Below are 21,251 nucleotides of genomic sequence, written 5' to 3' on the forward strand. Positions count from 1 at the left end.
ATTATGACGGTATGAAAGAATTGGTCCATCTTTACTGTCTCCGATATGTTGTTTAACAGCTTTTCCATTTTCATCAAATTGCATAGGATAACGTTCATTATATGCTTTACGTTTAGGATAATCCGTCATTGTTAATTTATACCCATTTATGACTTTAATATTTCCTTGACCATCAGTAACAAAGACTTCATTTATTCCATCAGGCTTTCCATTTGGTCCTGTAATGTCTGCTTCATGTGCTTCCCAATTTGGTCCATGACGTTTGGCATATGCTTGAGCTTCTGGTAATGTTAAAACGTTTCTCATTTGTTTAACATCCTTTTGAAGACCGGCAACAATGTGGACTAATTCTTTCATTCCGTCTGGAACTTTCATAGTTCTATTATATGCACCCTTTTTGTTTGTTCCTTGTTTTAATGGAACCTGTAGAAGATTTGCAATTTCTGTCATGTTTAATTATAAATAAAAAATAAAAATTAATTATAAAAAAGTTATTCGAATTTAATGGAACCTTTATTTAAATCAACTATTATTTTTCCATGTTCTCCTAATTGTTGATATTGTGTGTAAAGTTCATTAATGCTCATTGGTAAATTCACTTGATAAAGCATAACGTTCAACTGTTGACGACTAAAACCACTGAAAATGAAAAGGGTGGACAGGTTTGATTTAATGTTTGTGCTTAATGCTTTAAAGTATTGAACAGCCATAAAGAATGAACACTGAATGTGTCGACATTGAGTTAATAATTGATTAAAATATGATTTCTCATTAGTTATTAGTTTTGATTTCACGGCATCATCTAGAAAAATTAGTGAATGCAAAAATTCTTTATCAAAATTTGAAATAGAAAGTGTTTCAAATAATTCATCCCTTTGTTTATCAATAATTTTATCCTCTAATCCTTGCTTCTTGATTGTATTATATAACTCTTTATACATTAAAAAGTTTTTCAAATAATCTTCCGCTTCTTCTTGTGATAAATAAATAATTGGAATTTTTATTAAATGCTTTAATGATTCAAATGTATCATCTGAAGGTGAACCTGAACGGTTGATATAAATTAACACATGTGAATAAGGGAAGTGTTAGCAATAATGATAATTTGTTTTAATATCGTTAATGTTTTACCTTTATTTTGTTTACCAATTGCTGCAGTGATTGAATTTAAGTAACATTCAGAATATGGAATTTTCATTAATTTTTCCTTAGATAGAGCATTTCTATTATCACTCAATGCTTCATTAATCATATCATCTACGTATGTATTATATACTCCTGCTAATTCTTCAGAATTGAAATCCATTTAATCAAAAATAAATTTATAATTTTAAACATTTCTATTCATCAATATTTCATCATATGAACTTCTATACTGTGGTGGTGTACCTGTTGGATGATATTTCAAACCTTCATCCGGTGTCCATGTCCAATATGTAGTCCTAGTAAACCAAACCTGAGGAGGATTTGTCACCTTTGAACAGTAAGTGTCATTTTCACCCTGAATGATTGGATAAGCTTTCACTTGTACTGTAACTTGTGAGTTGAAAGTTTCTAATCCATCAAAGAATATACCCGCTCCATCACGTTGAACTGGAATAGTGCATAAGAATGAAGTTTGGTCTTTCCATGTTCTAGCTAATGGCGTGCCATTATCATCATTCAGTGGTCTAGTTAATGAGTCCTCGTATTCTTCTGTGCATTCATTCACTCCATCTAAATCAGAAGCTTGAAGCATACGTGTAAAGAATATGTCACCCACTGTGGTCATCGCTTGATCGGGGAAGTTTCTGGAATCTATAGTGACCTGAAGACCTCGAAGCATTGGATTTTCTAAAACTGTTCTTTGCATTGCATTCTTCGGAAATGTTAACACAACATCTGTAACATTATGAAGAGCGTATGAGAAATCAGAGCTGATACCTTCAGGAGTGATGCAACCTCCATTTAGTGAACGAACGTCAATATGTTGAGCTGGAATCATGAATGGATCTTCCTTACTGAATAAACGTGGTATTGCTTTAACTGATTCTTCAATTAAACCGTATCCTGGTGTAATGCATTTATCCTCTAAAACTTCCATCTTTGTGCATGAAATAATAACGTCTTCAACTGTTGCGTCAGCAGATGTAGCGGCTAAGCTTGTAATTAATTTGGCAGGAAGTCCGATTTGTTGGAATTTGCGATCATATTTATAAACATGATTCATAATCTTTTCATAATTTTCATCAGTTATCTTTTCATAAACGTAATTTTGTAAATCAGCAACTCTTAACGGGTCAACCTGAAAAATACCAAAGTATCCCTGAAAACATAATATTTCAAAATGATTTCACCAAATGATTTGGGATAATCATCGAACGCCTGAAATGCTAACAAATCATTTACCGGAATAATCATATCAAAAGTGACATCAACTTCTTCATTTGCTTCTTGAAAACTTCTGAAGGGTCAATATATTTACCACATACTGAGTTATCATATTTTTGAACATTTATATAATGAATGAACAAACTTTTTAACTTTCCTTTCTGATTTTGGTTTATATGTTGCAAATGCGAAAGATTCACGGGCGCAATCCATCTGAAGATAACCAGCATCACCTCTTTCGGTTTCTACTTCTAATTGTTTAAAGCTTTGATTTGATGATTTGTAACCAACGAATAAACGCATGCATTTAAAAGCGGCATCACATGTGAAAGCTTTATTTGAAACTAGAGTTGCTTTAACTTTGCGTTTAATATATGTGTCACCTAATTGGTTCACATCATGAGCCGGATTTGTAATTCTTAAATGAGTTTGTTTATCATCAAAATATGGAGTATCAGAGTCATAGCATGAACTTTCAAGTTCTCTATAATATCTTCTACCGTCATTCTTTGCGAATATTTCATTTATCTTTTCGAATGAATGAAATACATTTCCATTAATTGGTTTAGTGTTTGGCACCAAATAGTTAGTCGTCATTTATGATGAAATAAAAAAATCAAAATTAAAAGATGAAAATGAATTTTTAATTTTAATGAAATAATCAACTATGGCTGCAGGATTCTTTAAAAAGTTATGGGATAAAGTAAAAAGAGGAGCGCATAAAGTTTGGGAAACATGAAGAAGGGAGCAAATTGGATATTTAAGAATAAAGAAGCAATTAGTGACGTTGCAGAACAAATAGCACCTAATGTTCCGGTAAGGGAAGTATTAAATAAAGGAGATAAAGTTTATCGTCGACTACAACCGATATTGAGATAAAAATAATATTTATTTTTCCACTATCTACCTCCTATTTTATTAAGTATTCCTTCAGCAATTCCACCAACTGCGTTACCTGCTTGTGCTCCCATCGCTGGATTACCTGCTTTAGCACCTAATACTCCACCTATGATAGTTCCTGCCGTTTTCGCTACTGGTGCCAAAAAGTTTGCAATGGGTTTAATAATCTTTTGATGAACCCAACTTGCAGCTTTCTTAATTCCTTCCCATAACTTTTTAAAGAATCCTGCCGCCATTTCTGATTTAATATTAATTAAAAAATATATTTCATCACTTATATTCTAATTTTTATTTAATGATAAATGAAACCGATTTTAAAAATAAATGAAACAGAGGAGGAAGAAATAAATGAAAGTGAAGATGTTCAAAATAAAATAAACATTGTTAAACCCATTACTGAAACAAAAATTTTTTCATCTGTTGAAGAATTTAATGACTATTATGCTAATAATAAAAAATTATTTGAAGAATTGACAACATGTAAATTGAATAAAATGTTTAAAGTTGATGGATTCAAAATTTCAAAAATAAAAGGTGTTGTTAGTTTAAAATCTATTCCTCAATCAAGAATCACCTCATTAATGAAAATTGATGATTTAACAAAAAGAATAGAAATTATTGAAGAAAGAATAAATCAAATAATTGATATCATAAATTCAAATAAAAATTAGTTTCAATTTCTTTTTACTCGTTTATGAGGTCTTTGATTATGACTTCATTGATTCCATTCAGGATTTAATCAATGTTAATTTTTTAATGGTTTATGTTTGGGTTGAGTGTAAATGTCTTACAATTTTGTATCATTTTTAAATCTTGATTTATTCAAAAACGTAAGAATAAAAACCGTAAGAATCATACATTTTTTTACTTCATATGTTAAAAAAAATGATACAAAATCGTTCTATATTGTATGAATTCTTACGTTTACAAAAAAAGTCACACAACCCGCTCTCATATACTACTTTGCACAATTTTTTTATTTCGTTAGTCTTGTATTCAAAAAGAATTCCTTTCCAAATCTGCTATTAAATGTTCTTCTCCATTCCCATATGATATCACTTGCATGAATTTTGTCGGAAATTAATTTTTTTTTTAAACTAATAAGCTTGAAATCTTATTCTTCGCGTGTAAACCTTTCAATCCCCTCATATTTTGAGATACAGACACAAAGAATATGATTTCAAGTTTAGATTCATTATCATTCAGTGAGAATATATTAATTCTATACATATTGCTAGTGGATGTTTTCTCTTAAGATTTATATCGCATGTGTTAACATACCCACAAATCCAAATACTTCTAAAACTGAGAAAGTATGGAATATAAATTCCCATTAAACTTTATAAACATAACCAATAGATCACTAAAAATTTAGATTGTGTAGTATAAGAATACTAACATGAACTTTTAAAAGATTCTATATTAATAACATTAATCAACAACTAATATAGAGGTCTACCACACTCAGAACAAGTTTCTCTATATTGAGGTGGATGGAACATCATATATTCTTGATGTTCTTCTTTGACAATTTCTAATAAACGTTCTATTTCTATCTCAACATTTTGAGGATTGAATCTTTGACCTAATGCATCTGCAAGAAGAAAACCATATCTGCTTAATGTGAGCATATCATTCTCGTAGACTTTGATGGTCTCCGTATTTTTATAGTTCTCATCTTTTGTTTTTGTCAACATCGCTTCTAATCTTATGATCTCATGATTTAATCTCTTTATTTCAGTTTGAGCTTCTTCAAACTTTTGTTCGATATTCCTTTTCTCACAAAGTGAATCTGAATACTTAAGTCTATATGCGTCTTTTTCAATTGATTCGTTAGCACTTGTTCTAACAGATTTTTCCAATGAAGAAATCTTTTCGAAAAGTTTTCCTTTTTCGTCAAGCATTGCAGCATTTTCAGATCTTAAAACAGATATTGTTTGCATTAATGTATCATAATTCTGTTTCAGTTGAGAATAAAGAGCTTTTTGCACTAAAACTTCATTTTCTGCTTTATCTGCTCTCTGATTAAGTATTTCAATATCATCATTAGTTGTTTCTTTTTCTTCTTTTGATTTAAGTTTCTGTTGCAAATCTTTGATGTTTTTCTTCAGGGCAATGATTTCTTTTTGAGCATTGATCCTTCTATGCCTTTCAACTTTAAGTTCTTTCGAAAAATTATTATGATTTGCTGAATTTTGTGAATATTCTGATGACATTCCATTTTCAGGAGAATCAATGATCGAATCATTCTGAATTTTTAGAGGGTTTATGCCTTCAGACACACTATCTTGCGTAAGCTTACTAATTTTTGATGTCTCAGAAATGGATGATTTCAAATCTTGAATTTCTTTCTTCAGGTGAACATCAATTGATTTAAGTTTTTGATATTTGACTTTCAGATCATTGTATTTTTTAATACTGACTTCATTCTTATCTTCAAGCTTGGGTTTATCAGAATTTATATATTTTTGTCGTAATTTTGTTAATTGATCTTGAACATCCAAAAGTTGTTCTTGAAGATCTTCGGCAATTTGACTTTGCATTGATGATAGTGATCGAGATTTATCTATTTCTTCAATTATTGATCTTTTGGTTGTAGGCGAAGTATTTCCTTGGGAGTAGGCATCATTCCTCGAATTAGTACGAATCGGATTATATAAATCATTTAAACTTTTGATTTTATATGAAGATTGAAAATCTGTGTATTGTTTTTGATCCAAAACAGTTTCATTTGAGTGTAATCCTCTATTTAAAGTTGATAATCGATCAATTAATAGTTTTAATAGCTTTGAAACCTTTCTATCAACCATTTTTTCATCCTGAATGTCTTTAACTAAAAGATTGGCATCGGTTTGATCTATCCCTAGAATATTTCGGACTTGCTCAGCATTGTGATCTGCAATGTAGCCAATGGTTTCAATCTTATCACTATAATAGGTCATTTCTAAATCTGCTTAACGTACAGTATTTTGAATTAAGAATTTCAGTCGGTCATTTTAAATATATACATGGAGAAACATATAAAGATGATGGAATTCTTGTTTGAGTATCAAATTTTAAAAATTATATAGTAGTAGGATATGAAGGGTTGTGTGACTTTTTTTGTTACATCTATATATAGACGATGCATTAAAATATATTTATTTATAAATCATTAAAAAATTAACATTAATTTTAAAATAATTTATTTTTTTATCTTTTATAAAAGAAGCTATATATAGATGATGTCAGATATTCCGCGATTAATTAAACATTGTTTAAATCCTGAATGGAATCAATGGAGTCATAATCAAAGACCTCATAAACGAGTAAAAGAAATTAGAAATAATTATTTTCATGAATAAAAAATAAACTTTAAAAATTCATGTCTTACATTTTTGAATAATTTATTTTTTTATTTTGTATGAAATGAGTGAATCAAAATTCGTGACTGTAAATCAATTAATGAATAAACTTTCACCAATTCTCACCCAGGTTAAACAAGTAGACGTTTATTTTGATGATTACATACAAAGTTTATTTTATAAAGGTAAGTTTAATATTAAACCTATTGCTTTTGCATTTGATGGTAAATTAATCGAAAATTCAAAAATTTGGGAATTAATTCCGGATATTGAATTTATAACAAATATTAAGGATAAATGGTTTAAACAACAAAACTGTTGCATGCTAAGTTCGGTCAACGATAGGAATTGAGGGGAAATTAATCGTCGAGGAAGTACGATTATGTAAAGTAAAAAATGTTGTGGGATTTTTAATATTGTATATAATTTTATAATAAAATTTTTGTGAGACATTTTAAGAAGCACATATAATTTTTTGAATTTAAAAATTAAAGTAGTGTTGAATGAATTTATTGATTAATTTAATACGGATATTTCTCAAAATTAATCAAAAATAGGTTTTCAGAGAACTTTTGAGATATTTTTCAAAATGTCTTTTTGAAATATATAAGTATTATATCAAATTGAAAAAAAGGTATTTATCAAAATTCTAAATTCTTAATAAAAAATAACTTTTCAGAGGATTGTGATTTTGAAAGCATGAAGTAATAAGTAAAAAATATCTACGATTTTAATGAGGGAATTGTTCCTTATGAGGTATACATTATAACTATATACCTCATAAGGAACAATTCTTGATAGCTGGGAAACTTTCTCTGAATAACTTATCATTTGGAGAAAGTTTCCCAGCTATCTATTAGAAACTAAAGGCTGTGAGGCACTAATATATAATCAGTGCCTCATAAGCCTTTAGTTTTCTTATTAAAAAGAGAAAACTTGTTCGAAATGATAAACAATTTCGAACAAGTTTTCTCGTTTTAAGGAGGGAATTGTTCCTTATGAGGTATACAGTATGAATATATACCTCATAAGGAACAATTCCCTCTTGATAGCTGGGAAACTTTCTCTGAATAACTTATCATTTGGACAGAAAAAGTGACACTTTACATGGCAAAAAATAGAGCCTTACTTTTGAGATACTTGAGATTGAAACTGAATCTTATGAGGCGGTGATCTTGAATCACTACCTCATAAGGTTCAGTTTCATATAAAATTTGTTGCAATTTGTTATTCTTTTGCAATTATTTCTTATAAGATTTTACATCTTTTAGCGGGGAATGTTTGTTATCATGTATATATTATAAAATATCTACACGATAACGAACATTCCTCGCTAAATTGCTGAGAAACTTTGAGGAAATGTCGAACAATTTCCTCAAAGTTTCTCAGATTTATATAGATCACTAGAGTACCCTAGGCACTGATTCTGGTTCAGTACCTAGGAGGCTCTAGTTCTCTAACGAACTGATAAAATGTTTTTAAATTTTTGGATATTGCTACCTGTGAAGCACTGACTTCAAGTCAGTACCTCACAGGTAGCAATTACATTGAAAGATGGGAGAAACTTTGTCCGAATGTTAAACTATTCGGACAAAGTTTCTCCCATTTGTAGTGGAGATGGAAGGCTTTGAGGTATATTGTATTAATATATACCCCAAAGCCTTCCATCTCCACTTGAAAGTGTCCAAACTTTGGGTTAATACTTTGCAATTAACCCAAAGTTTGGACACTTTCTAGGAGGAATTGGAGGGTAAGAGATATACATTCATATGGTATATCTCTTACCCTCCAATTCCTTCTTAAAATGGGAGAAACTTTGTCCGAATGTTAAACTATTCGGACAAAGTTTCTCCCATTTTTTGAAGGAATTGGAGGCTATGAGATACTGATGCAATGTCAGTAACTCATGGCTTCCAATTCCTTCCTAAAACTCATAAAAGTGGACATTACATGCATATAAAATTTGACATGTAAAGTCCACTTTTTGTGAGCGGGGATTTGACTCCGTCAAATCCCCTTTTTCGTTTACGAGAAAGCCAAATTCTCTCAAAAAGTTAAGTAGGACCAATTTTTTATAAAAAAATCCAATTTCATTATGAATGTTAATTAATTTATATAATTATTGAATAAAAAATTTTCTTTGAGATTATGAAAAGTTCTTTGAAAAGTTATTTTTTCTCATTTTTAAATATTGTATTAGCCTATTTATTTATAATCCAAATTAAATAACTTTAAATTCAATATTTAAAGAATAATTTTGAAGGAATTGAGTTACTTCCCCCGACGATAAAATTGAGAGGTTTACATTTTGACCGAACTTAGCATGCAACAAAACCACCTCACTAAAGTTCTTTGTAGATTAATGATTAAAACTGAGGAAAAAGAATTTAACGGGTTTAAATATCATCCATGTAAAATTTTAGAACTTGTTAACGAAAAACTTCAGAAAAAATTAAACGCAAGACTATCAAAAGATAGAGTTGAAAGAGTAAATAAACTCGCTAAAGGTAATGGTAATGATGAAGAAGAATTTGATGAGTTCAACATTGAACTTTAAGAAACTAATGATTATTTGAATTTATGAAATCAATTATTTGATTCATTCTTTCTTCAATCTCTTCTATTCTTTTTGTTAAATCATCAATTTTCATTAATGAGGTGATTCTTGATTGAGGAATAGATTTCAAACTAACCACTCCTTTTATTTTTGAAATTTTGAATCCATCAACTTTAAACATTTTATTCAATTTACACGTTGTCAATTCTTCAAATAATTTTTTATTATTAGCATAATAGTCATTAAATTCTTCAACAGATGAAAAAATTTTTATTTCAGTAATTGGTTTAACAACGTTTATTTTTTGTTGAACATTTTCACTTTCATTTATTTCTTCCTCCTCTGTTTCATTTATTTTTAAAATCGGTTTCATTTATCATTAAATAAAAATTAGAATATAAGTGATGAAATATATTTTTTTAATTAATATTAAATCAGAAATGGCGGCAGGATTCTTTAAAAAATTATGGGATGGAATTAAGAAAGCTGCGGGTTGGGTTTATAAAAAGATTATTAAACCCATTGCAAACTTTTTGGCACCAGTAGCGAAAACGGCAGGAACTATCATAGGTGGAGTATTAGGTACTAAAGCAGGTAATCCGGCGATGGGAGCACAAGCAGGTAACGCAATTGGTGGAATAGCTGAAGGAATACTTAATAAAATAGGAGGTAGATAGTGGAAAAATAAATTATTTTAAAATTATTTTTATCTTAGTATCGGTTGTAGTCTTTGATAAACTTTTTCTCCTTTATTTAAAACTTCTCTTATTGGGGCAGCTTTTGGTGTTATTGATTCAGCAACGTCACTAATTGCTTCTTTATTCTTAAATATCCAATTTGCTCCCTTCTTCAATGTTTCCCAAACTTTACTCGCTCCTCTTTTTACTTTATCCCACAGTTTCTTAAATATACCTGCAGCCATAGTTGATTATTTCATTAAAATTAAAAATTCATTTTCATCTTTTAATTTTGATTTTTTATTTATTAATAAATGACGACTAACTATTTGGTGCCAAACACTAAACCGATTAATGGAAATGTGTTTCATTCATTCGAAAAGATAAATGAAATATTCGCAAAGAATGACGGTAGAAGATATTATAGAGAACTTGAAAGTTCATGCTATGACTCTGATGCTCCATATTTTGATGATAAACAAACTCATTTAAGAATTACAAATCCGGCTCATGATGTGAACCAATTAGGTGACACATATATTAAACGCAAAGTTAAAGCAACTCTAGTTTCAAATAAAGCTTTCACATGTGATGCCGCTTTTAAATGCATGCGTTTATTCGTTGGTTACAAATCATCAAATCAAAGCTTTAAACAATTAGAAGTAGAAACCGAAAGAGGTGATGCCGGTTATCTTCAGATGGATTGCGCCCGTGAATCTTTCGCATTTGCAACATATAAACCAAAATCAGAAAGGAAAGTTAAAAAGTTTGTTCATTCGTTATATAATAATGTTCAAAAATATGATAACTCAGTATGTGGTAAATATATTGACCCTTCAGAAGTTTTCAAGAAAGCAAATGAAGAAGTTGATGTCACTTTTGATATGATTATTCCGGTAAATGATTTGTTAGCATTTCAGGCGTTCGATGATTATCCTAAATCATTTGGTGAATCATTCTTAAATATTATGTTTTCAGGGATACTTTAGTATTTTGTCAGGTTGACCCGTTAAGAGTTGCTGATTTACAAAATTACGTTTATGAAAAGATAACTGATGAAAATTATGAAAAGATTATGAATCATGTTTATAAATATGATCGCAAATTCCAACAAATCGGACTTCCTACCAAATTAATTACAAGCTTAGCCGCTACATCTGCTGACGCAACAGTTGATGACGTTATTATTTCATGCACAAAGATGGAAGTTTTAGAGGATAAATGCATTACACCAGGATACGGTTTAATTGAAGAATCAGTTAAAGCAATACCACGTTTATTTAGTAAGGAAGATCCATTCATGATTCCAGCTCAACATATTGACGTTCGTTCACTAAATGGAGGTTGCATCACTCCTGAAGGTATTAGCTCAGATTTCTCATACGCTCTTCATAATGTTACAGATGTTGTGTTAGCATTTCCGAAGAATGCAATGCAAAGAACAGTTTTAGAAAATCCAATGCTTCGAGGTCTTCAGGTCACTATAGATTCCAGAAACTTCCCCGATCAAGCGATGACCACAGTGGGTGACATATTCTTTACACGTATGCTTCAAGCTTCTGATTTAGATGGAGTGAATGAATGCACAGAAGAATACGAGGACTCATTAACTAGACCACTGAATGATGATGAATGGCACGCCATTAGCTAGAACATGGAAAGACCAAACTTCATTCTTATGCACTATTCCAGTTCAACGTGATGGAGCGGGTATATTCTTTGATGGATTAGAAACTTTCAACTCACAAGTTACAGTACAAGTGAAAGCTTATCCAATCATTCAGGGTGAAAATGACACTTACTGTTCAAAGGTGACAAATCCTCCTCAGGTTTGGTTTACTAGGACTACATATTGGACATGGACACCGGACGAAGGTTTGAAATATCATCCAACAGGTACACCACCACAGTATAGAAGTTCATATGATGAAATATTGATGAATAGAAATGTTTAAAATTATAAATTTATTTTTGATTAAATGGATTTAAATTCATCCACCCCTTATGAAGAATTAGCGGGAGTATATAATACATACGTAGATGATATGATTAATGAAGCATTGAGTGATAATAGAAATGCTCTATCTAAGGAAAAATTAATGAAAATTCCATATTCTGAATGTTACTTAAATTCAATCACTGCAGCAATTGGTAAACAGAATAAAGGTAAAACATTAACGATATTAAACAAATTATCATTATTGCTAACACTTCCCCCTATTCACATGTGTTAATTTATATCAACCGTTCAGGTTCACCTTCAGATGATACATTTGAATCTTTAAAGCATTTAATCAAAATTCCAATTATTTATTTATCACAAGAAGAAGCAGAAGATTATTTAAAAAACTTTTTAATGTATAAAGAATTATATAATACAATCAAGAAGCAAGGATTAGAGGATAAAATTATTGATAAACAACGGGATGAATTATTTGAAACACTTTCTATTTCAAATTTTGATAGAGAATTTTTGCATTCACTCATTTTTCTAGATGATGCAGTGAAATCAAAACTAATAACAAATGAGAAATCATATTTTAATCAGTTATTAACTCAATGTCGACACATTCAGTGTTCATTCTTTATGGCTGTTCAATATTTCAAAGCATTAAGCACAAACATTAAATCAAATCTATCAACACTTTTCATTTTCAGTGGGTTTAGTCGTCAACAGTTGAACGTTATGCTTTATCAAGTGAATTTACCAATGAGCATTAATGAACTTTACACACAATATCAGCAATTAGGTGAACATGGAAAAATAATAGTATTTAGTTGATTAAATAAAGGAAGTGTTAAATTTGATTAACTTTTTATAATTAATTTTTATTTTTTATTTATAATTAAACATGACAGAAATGGCAAATCTTCTACAGGTTCCATTAAAACAAGGAACAAACAAAAAGGGTGCATATAATAGAACTATGAAAGTTCCTGATGGAATGAAAGAATTAGTTCATATTGTTGCTGGTCTTCAAAAAGATGTTAAACAAATGAGAAACGTTTTAACATTACCAGAAGCTCAAGCATATGCCAAACGTCAAGGTCCAAATTGGGAAGCACACGAAGCAGACATTACGGGTCCAAATGGAAAACCTGATGGTATAAATGAAGTTTTCGTTACTGATGGTCAAGGTAATATTAAAGTCATAAATGGTTACAAATTAACTATAACTGATTATCCTAAACGTAAAGCATATAATGAACGTTATCCTATGCAATTTGATGAAAATGGAAAAGCTGTTAAACAATACATTGGAGAAGGTGAAAATGGTCCAATTAATTCATACCGTTATAATCCATATTCTTATTTCAATGAAGAATTAAATGCTATTGAAGAGGGACCGGATGGATTACCACGATATTCTAACCAGTTTGATGGTCAATATGCAAATATTAGACCTGAAATTTCAGCTAAGAAATTCTTTAAAGTTGCTTTATTCGATCCAGTTTTCGCAAATGTTAAAGATGAACTTAAACATCAATTCCAACCAATTATAGTAGCAAGAATTGCATCAGGTGCTTTATCTCAAGCATTCAAAGATTTAATTAAGAAACCATTATATCAGCAACGAGGTTTAACTTATGATTTAGTTAAGGAATCAGATAAAAGAAAATTTGAGAAATCAGATGATTATAAGAATGCAATTAATGAATATATTAGGTCTATTAATTACAATGAACCAGCTAAAAATCAACTTCAAGAACAAATACAGGGAATAATAGATTCAAAACTTCCAGCAAAATAAAAGTTTAAATATATTTTTTTATTCGAATATAAATGAGAAGACGTTTCACTAGTCAAAAGAACACTAACGCAAAAGCAGAGATTACGGTTGGTTATAACGTAAATGATGATAAATCACGAATTATTCAAAATGTTAAAGTTAATGTTAGCCCTGAATTAACAAGGTCAGCAACTCAACCAAATTTATTAACTCGTGACTTACCGAAAAAGAGGAGAGGAGCAAAATAAAGAAGATGGAGACCCAATCATTTTATCTGAACCCGGTAAAGAACCTGTTGAAATTCCCACTTATCCAACATACCCCCACCTCTTTCATCAAACATCGAGAACCCATATAAAATAGACATTAATTCTGAATTAATGAAAATTTACCGTGATATAATAATTAATAATTATGATTCAATAATAAATTTAATTGACCAATCCGGTTTAATTATTTTACCTTATGAATCATTAATTCACATTATCGCCATTCTTTGTGATGTTCAAGATTCAGACGTTAAGATTCAATTTTTCATAGATGATGAGGTTTCATGCTGCGGAACAGTTGCAAAAATAAATCCTATAAAGGATATTAGCACAATTAAGATATCAAAGAACGGAACAACAACTGAACTTCATTTAACATATAATGATATTTATAATAAAATAGTTGATGAATATAAAATATCACTTGAAAAATTCTTTGTTAAGGCTATTTAATATTCAAGCATTAACATTATCGAATAATAATCCTTTGAATCATAATCAATAATAATTGACCTTTCACCAGTTTCTATCGTTTGTTTTATTTCTTTTTGTTCCCCACTATCCGGATCGGTCATTGTAATTGTTTTTGTTATAGTATCAGCTTTATCTTTAACTTCAATCTTTTTTCCATCGGGATATTTAAACCAAAATTCCAAAAATTCGATATTGTCAATCTGTTCATATTTTAATCTATCAATTACATTTTTAATACCATCTGAAAATCTTATGAAATGGTCATTATATGGGTTTGATTGAACTAAATTTGAATGAAGTGAAATATAACCTGTTGATGAATATGACACTGACTCATATTTTCTGAAAACACTAAAATTTATAACATGAATGAATTTCTTATTCGTTGAATTTATGAATTCTTGAGGTAATCTTATTCTAGTTTTATTTATCACTGGAAAATAACGCTTTACCATATTTTTTAATCGTAATAAAAATGTCAATTATCAATATTATTTCGAATAATAGCTGTGAATTAAATTTAACAGTTAGCGGAATTTATAATGTTACTCTCGTTTCTGTGAGTGGTAAATTTAATCCCATTCTTTTAGACCCTTCAGATTATATATCATTTATTAAAGATGACCTTGAAAAAACGTATGATATGTATATAAATAATGTGATAGCGAAATGGGATATTAACATGATTTTAAGTTATTTAAATGAATCATTTATCGTATGGTATGAAGAAAATTTTAAATCAAAACCCGATAAACTTTTTGAACTTGATGAAATAAATAACCTTATTAAATTCCCGCTGAAAATTAAATTTTGTACTCCTCATCTTCGTTCATTGTTGGGGATATTAAATTTTGAAAAAGATGTTGGGGATGTTTTGTATTCTGACACTGGTTCCAATTTCATTTTAATCAAATGTGATAAAGTTAATACCCCAATGAGATTTTCACATCAAACATTAGACCCTAACTCTTACCCATCAATACAAAACATTTTATCCATCAACTTAAACACATTTTCTTTATCATATCCGTTTCAATTATCCGGGAATTCATTTATTCTTCATTCAAAAGATTTATCAAATATTAAATTTAGAATAACTGACCTATTTGATTGTGATTTAGAATTTATGAATGAAATATTATGGCAATTTCAAATAGAGAAAATAGCTGATGAGATAACGGATTAAATATTTATTTTTAAATCATAATAAATGATTAAACAACAGCAACTTAAGGCGCAAAGCGCCCAGGTCCTTCAGACCATTACATACGCCATATATGCATATAATTCAAAGACGGCAGAACAAACGCAAAGGTTGAAATATGGAGATTTGGAGATAGTATTGAAAAATGACCATTTCGAATTCGTTTGCAAAGGTGGTGCAGTGATATCAAATATAAAAGAAATTTTATTTATGAATTCTAAAATTAAAGGTATAACGGATGATATAACATCAATTCCACCAGAAGAACAGAGATATTACGCATTAAATGCATTTCCTAAAGTTTTGAAGATTGGAAGATTTAATTTAAATGAGGAATTCATAGAAGGTTTCCTAAACGACATAATGAAGAAGGCGGATAAGGAATATGTGGATAGTGAATTAAATAAGAAGGCAAATTTGGTTTATGTTGATGAAAAAGATAATGAAATTAAAGAAAAGGTTGAATGGTATCATGAATGGACATCGGAGACTTTTAAAGTTAAAGCTGATACAGGATGGGTTTCAGGATGTTTAGACCTTAAAGCAGATAAAACTTATGTTGATGAAAATTATGCAAAGAAGTCGGAAGTAAATGATGTGATTACAAGCATGAAAAATGAAATACTTCAAACATTATATCCTGTTGGTTCTATTTATACGTCAATGAATTCAACAAATCCAGCAACAGTTTTAGGTTTTGGTACGTGGAAGCAGATTGTAGATAAATTCTTATACTGTGCTAGATATTCAAAGCAAACAGGAGGTTCGAAGAAAATTAAAGAAGCAAACCTTCCACCGCACACTCATACAGGAACTACAAACTTTTCTGGCGACCATAGCCACTCATTAAGAGACCACCCATTATACAACTCAGAATATAGAGATAGCAATGATGTTTTATCTCCATCTTATAACAATGCAGCAAAAAAGATTTTTCGACCAACTGAACCAGGAGGAAATCATTCACACACTTTCACAACAAATCCAACAGGCTTGGGTAAAGATTACATGCCACCATTTGTGACTATATTCGCATGGTACCGCGTTCATTGAATGTGCTTGAGCCCAGACCTTTGGGTCAAGGCTTACCGAATGAACTAAATATATTTTATGTCTGTAATTAATTAGGTAATGAAGTAATGGATGAACTGCAGAAATAACTGATAACAAAATTTTATTTTTATATAAGTGGATACCCCACAAGCTCAAAATTTACCACGAATCATAACAAGAGAGGAAATGATAAAAATGATGCAAGAACGAATTAAAAACAACAAACCACGAAAACCGAGAAGATGCGGTTATGCAGTAATGATGGAAAGAAGAACCTCGAAGGGTTCGGGAAGAGGAATAAAAATTAAATTTGGATTGAGTTTAAAAATTCATCTTTATTAAATTCATCTCTTCCAATCAATTTATTTATTCTATTAAATTCTTTTATTTTTGTTTCACTCAGTTTAAGGATTGAACGGTAAGTTTCTAATTTTTCGATTATTTCTTTCCTCTCTTTATCGTTTTCAGCCCCACCGCATTGCGGCTTCTTTTTGTAATAGCATATTTTTGATTTAATTCTGTTTAGTTTCTTTTTATATTCATTGTCTGGACTCTTGGCTGCTTTGTTGTCACTCATTTCTTACGAAATAAAAAAATTAAATATTATTTAAATATAATGGAGTAATAAAATAAATCGGAATTTCTATTAATTTATTGTCAACTTCAACTAATGCATTGCCGTTAATATATCTAACAAATTCAGCTATTGTGTCAAATCTTCGTCTTCTTTTTGTCATTGATTTATCAGTTTTTCCATAATCGAGATGAATCAAAACTTTATCCCCTTGTTTAAAATTCATGAGCCCCGAATTAATTTGTTCACGTTTAACATCATTCAACCTTTCCATTTGCTTTCTAATATATTCCCATTCTTTTGAAATATCATTTTTCATTTCCACTGGTTTCATGTTTATAGTTCTATGCCATGTATTATTGTAATAATATACTAACTGTTGTATGATGGAGTCATGATTTCCATCCAGTATATCTGACCGTTAACCCCTAACGCATCTCTAAGAGTTCTCATTACCGCATCAACTATTTTATTATGAAACGTATATGGAGAGGATGAAAAGAAAAAATTAATTTGTGGGAAATAATGAGCCATAGCTGCCTGAAATCCTTTATCACCATCACCCCTGATATTATCTACTCTTTCATGATCTAGTAAGTATTGTATAGCTCTTCTTGTTTCCTGTTCTGTTTTCCCTTTCACTGGAATGCAATATAAATATCTAGTGTTAATGTTAATGGCAAATAAATAAGTAACGTTTCCTTTTGAATATTCCAGATGATCGATTTCGTATGAATATGGATATGGAGCAAATGAAGGGCGACTAAATTTTTCCTTTAACGGTTGAATTTTCGGGTCAATTGGTTTATTTAATATCTTGAAATCCTTTTTAAAATCTTTTTGCTTCTTTAATGTTTGAAATGGATATAATAAAGTGAATGATGAAGGATTAACTGAAGGAGGAGGAGGTACTGTCGTTGGAGGTTTTGGTGTTGCAAGTGGTTTAATTTTATCTGCTTTGATTTTGGATTTCATTCCCCCCTTCATTAATTCTGGATGTATTCTATTCATTTGTTTTAAATATGCTGTATATAAAGGTTTGATATACTTTCCCGCTTCGAGTTTATGTTGAAGGATGAATTCCAAAAGTTGATCTTCATTTAAAAGTCGGGCTGAATATGTTTAACTAATGAATCATAAATTAAAGCTTGTGCTTCATTTATGGTCTGAAGGACCTGGGTGTTTTGCACCTTTTGTTTTTGTTCCTTTGTTTTTTGCGGCTCATGATTATATAATTTATATAATTCATCAATATCTTCTTCTGTTAATACTTTATTTTTGAAATCTTTCAATTGTTTAAGTTGTGATTTAGTTTTTTCCTTTGTATATTCATTATTTTTAATTTTGTCTTTAATTTTAGAAATTATTTTATCATGATATTTCAAAATTTCATTTTTATAATATGGATAATAATAATCCATATCATCACCCGTTATATTGTTATTATGTTTTTGGAGATATGATTTTAATTCATAATAATTAAGAAAATTTTGATTAAGTACTAAATCATCAATTAAATTTTTTAAATCTGTGTTATCCATTTATAAAAATAAAATAAATGTTTAAGGGTGCCCACCTCTTTGAATCATAGTATCAAAACCATTATTTACGGTTCCTTTTGTCTCTTCTGTGGCATTTTATTAAAAATAAAATTTTAAATTGTATTAAATAAATGGCATACAACATCCATTTTCACAACATACAGCCTTAGTGTGTGCTCCTGTTAATGCAGTCTTACCAATTGTTAAGCGAGTCATTGACCCGTTTTTAAGTTGTAAATTAATATTCTGACCATCAAATATCACTTTATCATTTATTATATCCAAATAATTTTTAGGTGTTAATTGTTTATTTTGTCGTAAACTAACACCTTTCATTTTTTGTGCAATCTTTTTAAAATCACTTCCATCAATTGAACCGTTGAATGATGTATAACACTTAGGGCATAAAGCAACCATGTTATCACCTTGTTTCTCAATTGCTAAACCCAATAACTTCTTCTCATGTGCTTTTTCTTCAGCTTTATTCTTTAATTTAGGTTTAAATTTCTCATCAAAACAGAAGAAATCAAATGGTGCGAATTTGAAAATGTTTTTATCATAAAATTGTTTATCGGTAACAATTGCTTGAAATGCTTGAGTGTTAGGAAGATTTGGGTCGCCAGCGATTGCCCAATAAGATGAATCAGTATCACCTTCAATGAAATGAAAACGATTAACATTCATGCATTTATACATAAAATCATAAATGAAAACCAAATACCAGTATTTAGCATTATCTAAAGTGAAGAATGCCTCTTGTAAACATGTATCACATCTATAAAATCTATCTTTAAGCATCACTTGATATGTATCTTCACCTATTTCTCTTATGTTTTTAAACTTATTTGACATACATGCAACGCGTGCCTTCTGTGCATTCATTATTTTAGTCTTTGCGTAATTTTGTGTATTCATTGCATCGTAACCATATGATCCATTAAGTGAAATCTTGCAAAATAAACTTTTTCCTTTATTTCCTTCTAATTCAGCCTTTTGTCTTTCGTTCATAAATTTGTTCGCAAATTCATTAAAACAAGTGTTTTTAGTAAATGTTAAAATTGATTGAATGTCATCAATGATAAAATGAAATCTGTCTATTAGATACCAAAGATAATAAGAAGAAAATGGTTGATATTGGTTGTATGTTGATGCTAACTGAGTTAATTTCCTCTGTTTCTGGTCAACCGGTAGATTGTTTGATTTCATGTAATTATACATAAAACTGCCAATTGTTTTTTCATCTGTGATAATATCTAAGTTTCTTATTATCGGTAAAAAGTTTATGTAATCATTAATGTATTTTTCATCAATGTGACCCTTTACTTCAGCCACGAATAAAGTATTTTTCTTCTTAATTATTCCCAGTGCTTTTGCTTTCTTTGTTGCTGTATCACAAATGATAACACCATTCAATCTTCCCGGCATATACATTTTATGGTCAGTATATTGAATGAAATCATGAGGATTAGATGAAAATGATGAAGGATATAATGAATTAAAATCAACACCAACGAAATGAGTCATAATGTTGGTGGTGTCCTCATTTGATACAGTTTTAGTTTCTGGATTATATGCAAGTTTATTAATGTGCGTGATTCCTTTAAGATTTACTCTATGTTGAACATTTGATAAACCACCAGTAATTCCATTACGGAGAATGTGATAAGCTTCAACTGAATCTAAAGTCATTGGTAAATTATTTTTTAATGCATAATTTCTTAAATTGATTCTTAAACGTTGAACATCTTCATCTTTATTTGATTTTACGACATTGCAATAACAACACATTAACTGACAATTTTCTTTGGTATGTGGTTTTTCATTATCGATTCTATCCAATGTTGGTTTATTTGCATATGTAAACGCTTTACCACACATTTTGCATTTAGATGAAAGGATTAAATCGTGATAGTATTGAAAATCATCCATTGAAACATTATTTTTAGTATCCCTTTCTGCTTTTTCATCTTGTTTCTTATATGATTCAATTTTATATTTCCAATACTTTTTCGTTAATTCAAAACTTGATTCTATCTCTTCCTCAGGATATTTTTCATTAGGATTAAAGTCTTTATATGCTAAAGCGTAACGAATCATTGAAGCATTCGATGATAAAGAAAGATTATGAAGCGTGTCAATTTTATAAACAAATGTTTCTTCAATAATTTTATCGATTGGGTCAATCATAATTTCAACATCTTTATTGCAATAATGAATAAAATATTCTAATCTATTCTTAAAATTTTTAGCATCATTGAGATATATTTGATAATCACTATCTGATATAGTTTCTTGGTTAATGCTGAATAAAATGAATCTTTCGTGAATGGTTCCTCTTTATATAATTCTTCTTCGTAATTTTCCCATGTGATGAATTGATAAGGGAAAAAGGATTTAACACGTGATTTATTGTTTCCGAAATCTTGAGTGAATTGGTCTAATGTCCCACCCGCTATATAATTTCTGATGTCAATAAATCTCAATTCATATGGAACGTTTGTTTTCTTTACAATGATTTGCTTAAATTGTGAAGATGAACCCAGCATTGATTTTATTT

The 21,251-nt window shown here is 29.7% G+C and overlaps 7 protein-coding genes and 3 pseudogenes across 10 annotated transcripts, besides 5 other annotated features; 4 read left to right on the forward strand and 6 right to left on the reverse strand.

The window, feature by feature from the left end:
• Positions 1-1,906: part of a mobile genetic element that runs on past the window's edge.
• Positions 1,907-3,269: 1,363 nt separating this feature from the next.
• TVAGG3_0744840 (N-acetylmuramoyl-l-alanine amidase family) lies at positions 3,270-3,506 on the reverse strand (the record flags this gene model as incomplete). Its single annotated transcript, XM_051244974.1, has 1 exon — positions 3,270-3,506. One exon carries the CDS (start codon positions 3,504-3,506, stop codon positions 3,270-3,272), a length of 237 nt encoding a protein of 78 aa, XP_051091561.1.
• Positions 3,507-3,960: 454 nt separating this feature from the next.
• Positions 3,961-6,196, reverse strand: TVAGG3_0744850 (uncharacterized protein; the record flags this gene model as incomplete). The annotated part of the gene is made up of 1 exon (XM_051244975.1): positions 4,713-5,813. One exon carries the CDS (start codon positions 5,811-5,813, stop codon positions 4,713-4,715), a length of 1,101 nt encoding a protein of 366 aa, XP_051091562.1.
• A 1,153-nt stretch (positions 6,197-7,349) lies between these two features.
• Positions 7,350-7,461: a mobile genetic element.
• Positions 7,462-7,591: 130 nt separating this feature from the next.
• Positions 7,592-7,678: a mobile genetic element.
• A 28-nt stretch (positions 7,679-7,706) lies between these two features.
• Positions 7,707-8,647: a mobile genetic element.
• A 1,230-nt stretch (positions 8,648-9,877) lies between these two features.
• TVAGG3_0744890 (uncharacterized protein) lies at positions 9,878-10,093 on the reverse strand (the record flags this gene model as incomplete). The annotated part of the gene is made up of 1 exon (XM_051244976.1): positions 9,878-10,093. One exon carries the CDS (start codon positions 10,091-10,093, stop codon positions 9,878-9,880), a length of 216 nt encoding a protein of 71 aa, XP_051091563.1.
• A 69-nt stretch (positions 10,094-10,162) lies between these two features.
• Positions 10,163-11,357, forward strand: TVAGG3_0744900 (annotated as a pseudogene). The gene has a single exon. A coding segment is annotated over exon 1 (1,195 nt).
• Positions 11,358-11,953: 596 nt separating this feature from the next.
• Positions 11,954-21,251: part of a mobile genetic element that runs on past the window's edge.
• Positions 12,701-13,336, forward strand: TVAGG3_0744920 (uncharacterized protein; the record flags this gene model as incomplete). The annotated part of the gene is made up of 1 exon (XM_051244977.1): positions 12,701-13,336. A coding segment is annotated over one exon (636 nt), but the record flags the coding sequence as incomplete, so codon positions are not given.
• Positions 13,769-14,301, forward strand: TVAGG3_0744930 (annotated as a pseudogene). The gene has a single exon. A coding segment is annotated over exon 1 (533 nt).
• Positions 15,737-16,579, forward strand: TVAGG3_0744940 (phage tail repeat-like family; the record flags this gene model as incomplete). Its single annotated transcript, XM_051244978.1, has 1 exon — positions 15,737-16,579. One exon carries the CDS (start codon positions 15,737-15,739, stop codon positions 16,577-16,579), a length of 843 nt encoding a protein of 280 aa, XP_051091565.1.
• TVAGG3_0744950 (uncharacterized protein) lies at positions 16,884-17,156 on the reverse strand (the record flags this gene model as incomplete). Its single annotated transcript, XM_051244979.1, has 1 exon — positions 16,884-17,156. One exon carries the CDS (start codon positions 17,154-17,156, stop codon positions 16,884-16,886), a length of 273 nt encoding a protein of 90 aa, XP_051091566.1.
• On the reverse strand, positions 17,372-18,694 carry TVAGG3_0744960 (annotated as a pseudogene). Its single transcript has one exon. A coding segment is annotated over exon 1 (1,323 nt).
• On the reverse strand, positions 18,818-20,881 carry TVAGG3_0744970 (DNA/RNA polymerases family; the record flags this gene model as incomplete). Its single annotated transcript, XM_051244980.1, has 1 exon — positions 18,818-20,881. One exon carries the CDS (start codon positions 20,879-20,881, stop codon positions 18,818-18,820), a length of 2,064 nt encoding a protein of 687 aa, XP_051091567.1.

The sequence above is a fragment of the Trichomonas vaginalis genome, chromosome III, assembly GCF_026262505.1.
Source record: "Trichomonas vaginalis G3 chromosome III, whole genome shotgun sequence".
Lineage (NCBI taxonomy): Eukaryota > Parabasalia > Trichomonadida > Trichomonadidae > Trichomonas > Trichomonas vaginalis.